This window comes from Festucalex cinctus, chromosome 10 (genome assembly GCF_051991245.1).
Source record: "Festucalex cinctus isolate MCC-2025b chromosome 10, RoL_Fcin_1.0, whole genome shotgun sequence".
Taxonomy (NCBI): domain Eukaryota; kingdom Metazoa; phylum Chordata; class Actinopteri; order Syngnathiformes; family Syngnathidae; genus Festucalex; species Festucalex cinctus.
This window is the reverse complement of record NC_135420.1, coordinates 7118343-7132964: the sequence shown is the minus strand read 5'-3', so window position 1 is coordinate 7132964 and position 14622 is coordinate 7118343. Positions and strand designations below refer to the sequence as shown.

Below are 14622 nucleotides of genomic sequence, written 5' to 3'. Positions count from 1 at the left end.
CTAACTATCATGATGAAACGATAACGTGATAGAAGAAAATAAATCACATACAAATAAAAGTCGTGTTGAGAGTAGGCCTCCATAAAGTATGCCACATTTATACAATGACCAAACTAAACCCATGGCTAAATGTCGGTGAGAGACGTCATTGTAAAAACGAATAGACCTCTTCTGCCCCCTGCAGCACACTAATACAAACAGCCACTCAGTGGAACTGTAAAGTCTGCACATTACAGTCACATTGTACGTGCGCGGATATGTTCAGCTGTGGAAATTTTTCAGGGAAAGATTGGAAATATATAGAACTCAATGGGGATAACTTACATTTTTCGGGATTTAATGTAATTTGATAGTAGATTTGCAAAATTGCAGTAGCCTAAAACAGAAATTATTAACATATTTAGAACGAAGATGCCCCCTGGAGGCCATTAGTGTATTTTCCTTATTGCTTCATGCTATGGAAGACCAAAAGAGTCTAAATTAAATCAATTAAAACATGTGGAATTGTATTTTATAGTCTTGCTGAACTGGATTGTTTCTGCTGTGGCAATGTGACCAAAAACTGATGCTTAATTTACATAATGCCCTTTGACCCTAGCCCCTTTAACACAGATCCCCTTTTGCCTTTGCACAAAACTGTGATGTCATAAGAGTCGAATCGGCATTTATCATCTTTTGCCTTCAGACACTCACTGAAGTGGGACGTCGTCTTGAAATGTGTGCTTTACACTGTTGACGCAACTTCTTTCAAACAGATCATGACATACTGTATTTTGTGACACCAATGCAAGTGTCTGCAATTCACAATTTCTTTCAATATAAACGAGCAAGAAGTTTCCACAGGTGACCGCTGGCTTCTCCTACTACATTAGGAAACAGAAAACATGTGACCAATGCCAACACGCCGTTCCCTGGCCTGTCAGTACCTTTCACACAGAGGAGCATCACAAATGGGGCTACTGTCGCAACCCTTTAGTCCTCATTGGACGTGATGTAAAGCGTTTTAAGCAAGGTGGTTTATATTCATAAAGTATTAAAAAAAAAAAAAAAAAAAAGGTGTGGCATGTCACAGAAAATAGATTTACATATTGCTGCTCAGACCTCTACAAGTAGTAAAATAATACTGTACTTTGTTTTTTGTTTTTGCTTTTTTACTCAATATATTGTATGTACCTTTTAATACAGTAGTAATTTGTAGGGGTTTGTTCAAAAAATCGATACGGCAATATATAATTGCGGGCCTCATTGCAATACACGTATCGATACGCAGGCGTCAGAATCAATATTGCTCATTAACTTTAAATAGGTAGTTAACGTTTGCCTTTGCAGCTTGCATTGTACCTAAAATAATAAAAACCAGCAGCGTCTTTGAAGTTAAATGGCTTCAATTAATGCAAAAATAGCTCACCAGTGATTGGACACTGTGTCTTGCTAAGAAAAATCAATGCAGAGGAAGAATATCAACATTTATTTACTTATAAACTTAACATGGCACTTGTGTCTTAATGTACCGATTTTCCTATATTTTGTTTAAAAAACTAAATAGAATGTGTTACATGAAAAAAATTATGTTTTTGTTTCTCCAAATATTTTAAATAAGCATATTTTAGAGCTGTAATTTTAATACTTTGATATTTTTACTCATATCGGCCCATGCCTATTTATAAAGTTTCCCGGTGTGTCCGTGAAAGCTGCTCCTTGCTCTGAAGTGTGTGCACATTTAGACCAGGCATGCCGCTTGGTGGTAAACCAGAAGAGCTACTCACAAAAACGTTTTTGTCATCCAGCATAATAAACATATCCTTTAGGTATACATATGACTGTTATTATAAAATGCAAGTAAATGAATGTGAAATATCGGGATACGTATCTCCTTGAAGATCAAGTATTGGGATACATATGTATCGCGATACGTATCGTATCGTGACCCCTGCATCGTGTTACGTATCGTATCGTGAAGTTGGTGGCAATACCCAGCCCTAGTCATTTGAATGAATTTTTCTTTTCCATGAAACTACATTAAGATGGTTCACACAGTGTTGTTAAATGGTCTTTGGAACATGCACTGCTGCCAACTGTTGGACTCAAATCCAAACTTTTAATTGCTCAAGTACTTCAAATTCTCCATACATTTGAATTGGTTTTCAATACATGATGTGTAGCTTTAAGCACCCGCTAGGAGTAAGTTTATTTTTCCATGGAAACTAGCTCTCTTATTAGTACAAGCTGTTTGCACAGAGAAGTGATGCCACAGAGCGGAGCATTTACTCTGTCAGCCATCCTCAGCCAAAATGCAGAGCACACAAACAAATGGCCCTTTAAACTGTGGTGTATCGTGCAGGACCAGGGCAGGAACGGAAAGGCGATGGTCCACTTGGGAAATCAGACAGGAATGTTGGTTTGTGGGATGGTGAACTTTCCGGCAAGGCCTGCCGTTTCTTGCGGTCGTGCCTCTTATAGTGAAAGTCCAATGGTGGGCGTAAAGCCAGAATGCCTCCTACCTCCTCAGAGGATGATGAGTCAAATGAACCATTTACTGATGGCCGCCGATCGAAAAGAACTTCATCAGACTCACTGGAAGAGGAGGAGAAGATGATTCGGGGATTAAATGAAGGGTCCACAGGACCCGGGGTCATCTGTGTGGGCTCAGATGGTGCAGGTTGAGGATCAGGGAGTGGTGTGGGGTCAGCATGAGAAGGCTTCTGCTCTTTTCCTGGGTAATAGAATGGAGGTAGTGTCGGGATGTCAGGCTGTAAGGGGAGATCGTGACCTTGTGGCTGCAGTGGGCGAAGGACATCCACATTCTGAGGACGGGAAAAACCAGATCACGTCACGCTGATATTTGCAAACTTGCTATCATTGGAAATAGAGTTTCAAGTTAATGTCATATGGTATTGCAATATTGTTTCACTGGTACAGGTGAGTTTTAGTACTTCATGGAACACTATGCAATCTTTAATCAACAAGTAAATACACACAATTCAATTAAACAAAACAAACACATGGAATATTAATTACACTCAGCAATCGGTACACCTGATTCATTGTTATAGGAGATCCAGCACCAGGTAAGAGCACAAGAATTGAGTAGAATATACTGTATTAAAATGAAATAAAACAAAACAAAATGACAATCTTGATCTGATTACGAAACTGGATTGCTACACAATGTTTTGTAATGGCTTACTAGGTTCCAATTGAACCGCGAGTATGTGGAGGTCCACTGTACTGTACGTTGTGGGATTTCTTTATTATTGTAATCACTTTATACTAACTATGTCGAGCAAAATAAATAAATAAAGTTGTCGGACAAATATGTGCAACATGAATTCACATGTTTAACAGAAAGTATGGTGTTCCACAGGGTTCAATTCTGGGGTCTCTGCTGTTTTCATTGTATCTGCTGCTGAAACAGTGGTGGTTGTTTTAAAGTACAGTTTGTTTGTTTTTTCTACAGTAATGTACCAATTTTATAACAAATATGGTTTGAACATTGAGAATGTTTAAACAAGAGAAAAAAATGTGAGAAAATGTAGGATAAACTGTGTGATGAGGGGTTCTAGAGCATTACGAGCCTTAAAACACTTAAAATAAGTATAAAACATAAAGCTAGCTACTTCGCGGATTTCATTTATTGCGGGTATTTTTTGGAACCTAACCCCAGCAGAAAACAAGGGAACACTGTACTTTATAAATGTAGCGTTGAGTTGAGTGATGAGTCAGTGTCCATGATTTACAATGCCAAGTTCAGCACTTCTCGTCTAGCACATCTGATTCCCTTTAGAATGTGCTGAAAGGTGTTCGCTTCTGTACCTGTGTTTTGAAAATCTCGCAAGACCCTTGAACGTCTGGATGAGCATGCAGGTCTCCATGTACAGATGCTGTGCAAAAGCCTGCAGTCTGTGGACAAAGCATAACATTAATTCTAGAAAAACAGACTGCAGACACTAAAATGCTGTCGATGAGGGCAAAATTCACAATCGGGCTTCTTTTCGAAAATAATACTTGGGAGAGCTAGAAATTTTTCAGTGGGGTGGTCATTGCGTCACAATGACTCCCCAATGCGTTGACAATACATCTTATTTTACGATTGCATAACCCTTTAAACCCAAGCGCCCTCCAATTGGGGGCCTCTCGGACTTTGAAGAAGAAAGAATCTAATGATGTTGCACATCAAATTAAACTGCAGAACTGGGGCTACAAGAATATATGTCATTTTTACATGCCCCAAATACAGCTCAAACTCCAACTAATTTAATGATCATTTGTGCTGTGTGCAATCATCATTTACTTTTAACCAGTAACATATATATTGATGTTTACACATCAGAACAAATCTCACAAGTGTTCCCTTTATTATGACACAAGAATTAGTCAAATAGACCTTGTGGTTGCAGAGATATCCTCTTTTTATTTTGGGTACGTCATTTTTTAGTAATAGCCTGAACAATAGCTTAAGGCTTAATTATTAAGGGAGAAATAGAAAAGAGCAGAGGGTGGAACTAATAAAATATGTGCACAGAATTCCGTTTGTCAAAAATCTTCCCCTGGACATGGTGACGAGTTGGATGGCCGGAGAGTGGGCAATAATGACCATGGCCACTTGGGATATAATGATACCGGCAATATCATGATATCGAGGATATTAAAACTACCACAATATCGTCATCGTCATGTTCACGATATTTAAAAGCTACACATCTGTTAAAAAAGTCAGGTTGATTTCCATTTGTGCAGTTCTAGCACCCTCGGTGGCTAGTTTTTTAGTGCAGTTTAATTTTCATTAGGGATGTTTTGGCCCTTCTATGTTTAAAATACACTAATTGTCAGGTGAAGGGGATTGTAATATGCTTGGAAAGCGAGTCAATATGTGGAGGAACTCAATGTGGGCTTGCATTAGCGAATAAGTGCCTCAATATTAAGTGTTATTAGAGATTGGATGTAGTTTATCTGTATTGCTGTTATGTACAAAAGCACAATATTGTATTATTATTTTTTTTTTTAGTATGAGCTATTTTTTTTCAACAATATTGTGACCCTTTTTAAATATCGCCAACCTCCCCACAATATCGTGATAATATCGTATCGTGATATTTGGATATCGTTACATTCCTAATGGTCACCACTGGCCCCCATGTTGCTCAACTGCTGAATACTTGCATACATCCTTATAGTAGCCAAGGGTGTTATTTACTTTTCTGCTTAGGGCACCAGACATCTATTAATGGTATTGAGTTTATTTGTACAAATGTGTATGTGTTTGTGGGCCTGCTTGTGGAGCAGAAGTAGAAATTCACTCATTGCACACCTCAGTGTCTGAAGTGGGTGTCAACCGCTGGCAGGTGCCTTTTTCTGTCACTCCCTCTGGACACTCTTGGACTGTATATTCCACAAATCTGGCTTTCACTGGCACTGTCTGAAATACACAACTCATAACAGTGAGAAAATGAGGGGTTGGGGGTTGTGACCAGACAGAGAAAGTGTTGCACGACTGTTGGTGTGCTGCAAAATAATATGTATAATAATCTAATATAGAGAGAATGAGATTTATCTCTCACAAACAAAATAAGTGCATTAATAACGCACTTGTTCCGCAGCTCTGGTGATCCGCTTGACTCCGAGTCCTGCACCCAGAGTGGACTGCCTCTTATAGGACGCCAGCGCGACCTGAACAGCCAGCACAGCTTGTTGACTGTCAACAGGAAGTAGGATGGGGCAGGTTGGACATGTCTGTTGCAGCTTCTCCGCAGGGTCTGCATGAAAAAGAGCGTGATTACTAATAACGTTGTTTTTTTGTTTGTTTTTTTTTTAAATAAATTTTTAGGGCTGTCAGTTTAACGTGTTAATTAGATTAATTAATTATGCTGTAAATTAACGTGTTATGGAAATTAACGCAATAAAGTTCCACAGCCAAGCCATTTGGCGTTTCTACATAAAATACCGAAAGAGCAGCCCAGTGGCTGGATTAATCTCACCATTTATTTGCAAATAAGGCAATAACTGTTTCCAAGTGTCTTAGTTAGTTTTGGATTAACATCCAAACATCCAGGTGATTCTGTCCTCTTTCATCTGAAACGACTTCAAATATCAAAGCGTTTGTAGGAATGGAAGAATGTTTATTTGTTGTGATTGTATTGTATTGATGTTAATGTTTTATGTTATGTTATATTTGTTTTTTTGTGTTTCTGTAAAGCGCTTTGTGACAGCTGAGGCTGTTTGAAAGCGCTATATAAATAAACTCGAGTTGAGTTGAGTTGAGGTGTGATCAGCTCTACCATTTGCCTTCTAGTTTCAATACCATAGGGCAGTTGGCTGCCCTTTTAGCCTACTCAACAGTGACCCTTGACTTATGGATGATAATGATGCCTGTGTATTCATTTCGTCAGGTTCCATGAATGTGAAGTGAGTTCTGCGCAAGCATTTGAAATTTGGTCCATTGCGTGACCCCATAATTATATATTATTATAATAAGAAGAAAAACGGGGCTATTAACAAGAACGTAGTGATTTATACCTTGTGTAAAAAAAATAAACATCATTTTCCGTAATGTCCTAGAATTCAAATTCTTTATTTGGGGACCTTTAGCAGATATGAGATTAAATAATAATAATAATAATCATAATAATAATAATAATAATAATAATAATAATAATAATAATAATAATAATAATAATAATAATAATAATAATAATTAGTTTAATTAATGACAAATCATATAATTAATTAGTTTTTTTTTTTATTATTATTATTTTTTTTACAAAAAGATAGACAAATTAAAATAATTTCTTTGAACATGTATTGCTACAGGGTGGTACAGTCGATGAGTGGTTAACACATCCGCCTCCCAGTACTGAGGACTAGGGTTTGAGTCCAGGCTCCGGTCTTCCTAGGTTGAGTTTGCATGTTCTCCCTGTGCCTGCGTGGGTCTTCTCCGGGTGCTCATTCCCACATTCCAAAGACATGCATGGCAGGTTAATTGAGCGCTCCGAATTGTCCCTAGGTGAGCTTGTGAGTGTGGATGGTTGTTCATCTCTGTGTGCCCTGCGATTGGCTGCCAACCAGTTCAGGGTGTACCCCGCCTACTGCCCGAAGTCAGCAGGGATAGGCTCCAGCACCCCGCACGACCCTTGTGAGGATCAAGCGGTTAAGAAAATGGATGGATGGATGGATAGATAATGAGAACAAAGACGGGGGACTATTAACAAGAACGTAGTGATTTGTACCTTGTGTGAAAAAAATAATTTTCCGTAGTCCCCAAATTCTTTATTTGGGGACCTTAAACAGATATGAGAATTAAAAAAAAAAAAAAGGATTAATTAGATTAATTAATGACAACTCATGAAATTAATTAGTTGTTTTTTTTTATTGCCTGACAGCACTATTAATTTTATAAAAAGATAGACAAATTGAAAGAATTCTTTGAACATGTATTGCTCCAAACATCTCACATATCTGAAGTACTCAGGGAAAATCATTTCGATTATTTACTACAAATGGACATAACTGGATTCTGACGCAGTATTTGTATCTTATCATCACTTAAATGTTTAGCCATACAGCCTCATTGCAAGATGAGAATCTGCAGCACAATATCAGAAGCTGACTGAATTTTGAGCAAAAACAACTTATGAATATGTTTTCAGTACCTGGCACAAGTCTGCAGTCGTAACTGTACAAGTAGGAGTAACCTTCCGATGTGTGAAGGATGGTGGTGTTGCAGTTACCAGAAATTTGCTGAAAACGAAAAAGGAGAACAATAATTGACAAGTTCTTCTAACAATTAGACTTGACACTTGAGGCACATTTATATAATCTACTCATGTCTAATCAAAGAGCTATATGAGCAATTCCTTACATTATACCTATGGCGTTGTTATTGGGCATAGTAATTTGCAATTTTGTGCCACTGCACAGAAAAAAATGATTTTTAAATAGAGATTTGTTTTTAACTCTTCTATTAGATTTCATTAGATTGCAAAACTGAGCTTAATTTTGTAGCCTGTGACTAATATTTACCTCTCGGGGTCCTCACAAGGCTAGTCAAAGTGCACCGTTTATTTGTATAGTATGCGTGTCGCTTACTGTTTCCATGAACGGCCTGACATCACAGCGTTTCCATGATTTTGGACTGCCTATGTGACACTTGGTTTCCAGGACATCCAGGTCCAGGTAATACACATTGCCTGCTGGGCCCTGACATGTACAAGGTAAACACAAGGAAAAGGGAAGAGGGCACACAAACATTATACAGGTTGATGAGCATAATGCTAGCACTGTATAAATCTTCTGAAATGTTTTTGCAGTCGTCATTAAGCATTTATGTAATCAAGGAGTTTTCTTCATGTAGCATGTGTGAGATTTCCACTACTGAATGAATGTGCACGAATGTAATAAAGCAAGAACGGTGATGATGTCTTCTAGTTTCAGCAGAACAACATGAAAATAATGGAGAGTTATTGTGTAAATGCTGAGAGGCAATTAGTATCCTTACTTAACAAATTCAAGACTGATCAAATGTAATAAAATAGAGCTACGGTTTAGCTTGTATAAATGCATAAATGTACTAAAACATCTTGGGATTTATTTTTTTCCCCCGCAAGATCAATGACAGAAAAACAATGATGTGTACTGTATGCTATACTATGATTAATTAACCAGCATGACAGTGCACTTTTCATCTACAGTATGTTGGCATTCAATTGTTTTCAAGAGCATCTTGACCACATTGTATTTCTGATTCTTCTTTAAATTTATGTTTCCAGTATATACGTTTTTCCGAAATATATTTGACACCAAACAAGGTAATTGTTAAAAAACACGCACACACACTGATAGGGCTGCTCGATTATGTAGACAATTTTAATCATGGTTAATTTGGTAATAAATCATCATTTGTTTTTAAGTGCAAAACAAGAAAATGTTTAAACGTAAAAAAACAAGACAGATACATTTATTTGAAACACTATAATTATGCAAGTTTCTTTCGGACCAAGCAATATTTATTAAATTTAATTTGCAAATATAATTCAATTCAATTCAAATTCAATTAAAAAACACTTTATTTGTCCCCGAGGGGCAATTCAATGGCATAGGAGCAAGTTAAAAAAACAGGCATTCAACCAATAAACATAAACAACATACATAATAAATACTATAGCTAAAAAAAACATTCCAGCTAACTAACAATAAAAACAAAAGAAAGTGCTCTGTGCTTCACACTAAAGTACTACATGCGTTCCGTCAGTCAGTCTGTCACAATTTGGGCAAGGAGGGGTCACTGTTCAAGAGATTTACTGCAAGATTTACTGCATATATACATTTAAACAACTCAAAAAGTAGTATAATTAATCTTATATTTTTGTTTACAGCTATGCCAATTTTGTAATTGTGGCATATAATAATTGAAATTGTAATTGAATTTTGATTAATCTCACAGCCCGACCCACTGAAACATCCTTAAAATGAGTTTAAGGCAAATTTTCATTTCAAACATTTGTCACCACTCACCTGAGCATGTAGGTGGACATTGGCGATGCGATTGAGGGCAAACTTATACCCTTCCGCACGATCCTCGTTGATGTAAGTCAGGGCCAGACGAGACAGCTTCTCCACAGCTTTGTCATTGCAGGGAACCGGAGCAAGTTCAGTGGGCACCAGCGCTAACCCCTCAACATTCAGACACATCATCCGAATTAAAAGCAGAGCTAACTGCAGCAACATGCAAGTGGATTTATGCATCATAGCAGAGGATCCTACTGCAGCAGCAAGACGAAGCTCAGATGAAAGTGAAGTTTGTTCCCCTATGTTTGTGCTTAGTCTGGGTTGCGTGTTGACTTTTGGAACCAAAATAGGGAGGGATGTTGAAATCAAGCCCAGGACAAAGTTTATTTGATGGGAAAGAGCTGATATTTGTGAATGAACACTGACTGTTATTGGAATTGTGACAATAAAAACATACACACAATTAGTAAAACAGTTTTCAATTTAAAAAAAAAAAAAAAAAAAAAAAACGATAGAGCTGCGAGGGGGTACTTGCAAGTTGGGTTACTGTCACATTGGAATTAGACATTTTGAAAATGCACCTTAACATATGTTTTTCTTGTTTTTCTGCCAGACCTGATTGATGTATGACGATTTTAATTTTTCATGCCATGGCAACAGCATTCGAAGATATAAAAAACCCTGTGTTTTTACTTTTAATCTTGAAAATATGTCGATGAAACCCCTACATTTTCAAGACAAGATATACTCTCTAGATGTATATGTGTGTTTTTTAAATTTGACCTCTATAATGTGCCGAATGTCAGGTCAAATTTGAAATAAATTTCAAAATGTCAGACTTCCTATTAGAATTAACGTACAAGACCCTTATTTATTTATTTATTTATTTATTTATTTATTTATTTATTTATTTTATTTATTTATTTATTTATGGTATTTATTTATTTTTATTAGGTCTTGGGCTGTTACATCCGGGGTATGGGTGGACCCAAAAACGGAGGAAACAGGGGGGAAGACAGACTGGAAAGATGATGTAAGGAACTTTATTAACTATGACGGGGAAGGACTGGACGAGACGGAAGGGGAGTAGACTGGGCTGGACGTGGACACAGATCATGGCGGAGACTTGGTGTGGCGTGATGCAGAGACTTGGCGTGGCGTGATGCAAAGACTTGGCGTGGCGTGAGACAGAGACTTGGCGTGGCTGACTTTGAAGACTAGGCGTGGCTGACTTTGAAGACTTGGCGTGGCTGACTTTGAAGACTTGGCGTGGCTGACTTTGAAGACTTGGCGTGGCAGACTTTGAAGACTTGGCGTGGCAGACTTTGAAGACTTGGTGTGGAAGACTTGGCGTGGAAGACTTGGTAGACTTTGCAATAACAGACTTGGTAGACTTTGGCGTGGAAGACTTGGTAGACTTTGCAATAACAGACTTGGTAGACTTGGCAATAAAGACACCACTGTGACTAGACATGCAGACATTCAAACAGCAAACCTCAAACATCAGACAACCAACACTCACCAAAATAAAACAAAAACCCAACCAAACTGAAACGTGACATGGGCTGTTGGATATGCCCCAAACGGCTTGAAAATCTTGGTGAAATATACAATGAAGGTAGCTTTGTTAACTTTAAACCTTCATTTGGGGCACTACTACTGAGCTGTTGTTTTTAAAACCGCACACAAAACAAACACAATACTGATAATTTAGGCAGATGTGATGAGTGTAGAAAGTTTAATATGTTTTCACTTCTGTAAATACAATCAAAATAATAACAAAGAAAAAGAAGAAGAAGAAGAATAATAAGAATTCCTTCAGGAACAATAGGGACCTCGCAGCGGTCGCTGCTCGGGCCCTAATCAGCTTCATTTTTCTTGGAAACAGCGTGTCATCACAGCAACAGTTTTTTTTTTTTTTCCCCCCAGGTTGGCAGGACCACCACTTCTCCAAAGACACCAAGACAGGGTTTCTGCTCAGGCCCTAATTATGTTTCGATATTTTAATAGTTAATTAGTTAGTTAATTAGTTTAATTTAATATTTTAATAATTTTGACAATTTTCGTTGGAATGACCTCAAATTTTCACAGCTTGTGTAGAAACGTTTCAAGTTTTTGTGTGTAACATCGAGCTTACACAAAACACAGGAAAGGAAGTTCTGAACGTCCTAAAAAGCCCTTGGGCTGTAATTCCAAAATATAACCTGCCACTTGGTGTTGAACATTTATGAAAATCTGTCATAGAACCAACAAATATTTGTACTTTTCTTTGTAAATGTAACCAATAACACTTATGACCTTCAACATAAAGTGTATTTAGTTTCATTAAGATCCATCGAGTAGTTTCCGAGATATGGGCATTTAGAATGAAGTCAACCATTTTGGAACACCATGTATGCGCGCAGAAGTGACGTCATCTAGCAATAGCCAATAGAAAAGCACCTTCAGATGACGTTGCTCCCATGGTGTTTTTTTTTAAATATTGCGCACAAGTAATACAAATTTAAAAACAAACACAAAAAAAAACAACCTAATGCTAATACTGAAACTAAGAAACTAAACTAAAATTAAGCGTTTTTTTAAAGAACTAAACTAATAAAAACTAACAGAACCACCCTGAAAACTAATAAAAACTGACTAAAATGAAAAATTCCCAAACTATAATAACCCTACTGCCATATTACAAATAAATTGGTTTAGATACTGTAGCATTTTTCTAAATATGTAAAAGCACAAATAAATTATTTGTACAATTTTTAGGACTAAACACAATTTCTCTTCATAACATTATGTGGCCCTTGCGTCCTTCTGATTTTCTGTATGTGGCCCTCAAAGGAAAAAGTTTGGACACCCCGTGTAGTCCTTTCTCAGAATGCAATATGCTATCCAACCAAAAGAGGTCAGTGTTTGTCTGATCTGTTTATGAGGCTATAAATTCACCAGGCAAAACTGGGTTAATGAGTCACTGATGTCAGGTTTATTATCCCAGTCCAGCAATACATATATACATGCATACATAGATACATAACACCCATACATACATTCACTATGCTGCTTATCCTCAATAAGGGTCAGGGCTGTGCTATAGCTGACTTTTAGCAAGAGGCAGTGTGTGTATGTGCGCGCGTGCTTGTGTTTTGACTGCACGTTTTGAGGCCGCTACACTTGCATGCACCAGTGTTCTCAGTCACCAGTCGTGTTGCAGCAGAAAGAGTCTGCGGGGGGAGATAAGAACAAGTGAGGCTGCTCCAAGAACTTGCTCTACCAGCACAATGCCAGACCCAAGTAAGACAAACCTTCTTTGATGTGAGCACAGAGAACTCGCGCTCTGCTTTATGGAGAGATGATGCCCAGCTCCAGATACAATAGAGCCGCTTGGACCCCTGCTGTTCACAGTTTAAACGAGATATGAGAATAGTTGTGGACGGATGATTTCCATATACATTCGTAAATTATGCAAGCCATGCTTATCAGTATAGATTTTCAGTACTTGATACATGTTTGGTTGATTTCCACCTTGCTATGAACATATACTGTATCTCAAGGGGAACAGGGCAATAAGAAAATGTTTCTTGTGCTCGTGACTCTTGACTCATATTTCCTTTTCAGTGGGCTAGCGTCAAAGTCAAGTCTGGTGTCTTCTTGTAGTTAATTAACCCACCCATAATTTAACATGCAGTAACCCTAAAATGTGAGCACCTTTCAAATGTGGCTGTCCGTGTATTCTCACTGAAGACAAAAAAATACGTCTCCCACTACATTCATCGTATTGGTGTGATGGGGAGTTGAGTATTTAATCATTGGCTTTTATATCTTGCTATGCTAGTAAGTCAAAATACATAAAACCGATTTATGATGAAAGCATTTATGGGACTGCTGATAGAGCACAGTAGGCACACCCTTTTTCAATTGATGATAATCCAATTCTTCCATTCAATCTGAAAAAATACTTTTTGGATTTTACCGAATTAAAAAAAAAAAAATTGCATCCTTCAAAGTGTACATGTTGTTTGGGGTCCGCATGTCCCGATTGACCGACTATGCATTGGCTGGTCTAAGGCTCAAATTTGGTGGGTGGGTCTGGATCCTGAAAAGTGTTTAAGTCCATCCAGACGTGTTTTTTTTTTTTTTTAAGATGGCCTATATATATATATAAGTAATGGCAGACAAGTGATGCCATAAAACAAAGCAAGACTACTTTTTAAAACATGCCAACTACATTTATTTGGTTCATCTCCACATTGCAGGAGAAATACAGTGCCACTAAAATAGTGAAGGTTCATAAAGACAGAATACTTACTACACTGGACCAGACTCCAGACAGTGCGAGTTAGCAGTGAGCTCTGGGGTCCGTTTCACAAAGCAGGTTTCGTGAGAACTCTGAGTCTGTTAACTCTGAAAGGTGGGAAACTGTGCATTTTCCGCTTCAGAAATGGAGGTAACTGAAACCAGAGAAAGAGAGGTCGCTCTAGCCTGTTTCATAAAAAGATGTACCTTAAACTCTCGGTCAGTTACCGTAGTAACAGACTTGAGTTTTTCCTCTCTCTCTCTTTGCCTCCTTTCAGCCACACACGACATTTGATTTCCTCATTCATTTAGTCAGATGACAAGTTTTGGCAAAACATAGTTTGATGTGGTCTTTTTCAAGTGGCAGTGAACGATTTTAAAGATATCAAAGAGGATTTTACAAAAAAATAAAAAATAAAAGAGGATTTTACAAAAAAAAATAAAATTGTCCACCTGCATAAAAGTCACTTTATCAACCTGTAGCAGTACTTATGGCCCACCACTACACACACGAAAATATTATTCATAAACTGCGGACGTGGCAGGGAATGTTAGATTGCAGTCAATCAATAACAAGGTGCTTCGTTATTGATAGCTCCTGATTTGTCAATCACACTTCTTGCATAAGTGCCCCAAGTATGTAGTTTGTGTAGGACTCTAACGTAACTGTGTTTACTAGCGGTGGCGGCGGCAGCAGCAGCAGCAGCAGTGGTGTAGCTTCTTCCTACTCTAGCTAGCTCCTCGCGTGTGTGTTCAAAGTTAACCAACAATGGCAGAGAAGAATACATGACAGCCGAGCCGTAAAAGAAACAGTTTTTAAGGTTGCTGAATGGA

At 37.8% G+C, this 14622-nt stretch overlaps 1 protein-coding gene across 1 annotated transcript; it reads right to left on the bottom strand.

Moving 5' to 3' along the window:
- Positions 1-2078: 2078 nt before the first annotated feature.
- LOC144027118 (fetuin-B) lies at positions 2079-9828 on the bottom strand. The gene is made up of 7 exons (XM_077534418.1): positions 9508-9828; positions 8083-8193; positions 7647-7734; positions 5587-5753; positions 5309-5416; positions 3814-3900; positions 2079-2804 (listed from the first exon to the last, which is right to left on the bottom strand). The coding sequence occupies exons 1-7, from the start codon at positions 9739-9741 to the stop codon at positions 2319-2321; spliced, it is 1281 nt and encodes a 426-aa protein (XP_077390544.1). The 5' UTR covers positions 9742-9828; the 3' UTR covers positions 2079-2318.
- Positions 9829-14622: the final 4794 nt, after the last annotated feature.

What these genes read in the sequence shown, in the direction of transcription:
- LOC144027118 (XM_077534418.1), bottom strand. Translation starts at nt 9,741, where the DNA reads ATGATGCATAAATCCACTTGCATGTTGCTGCAGTTAGCTCTGCTTTTA. An exon ending in TCAGGCCGTTCATGGAAACA is followed by an intron (nt 7,735 to 8,082) that starts GTAAGCGACACG and finishes TTTCGTTTTCAG; the next exon opens with CAAATTTCTGGTAACTGCAA. An exon ending in CGACTGCAGACTTGTGCCAG is followed by an intron (nt 5,754 to 7,646) that starts GTACTGAAAACA and finishes TTTTTCATGCAG; the next exon opens with ACCCTGCGGAGAAGCTGCAA.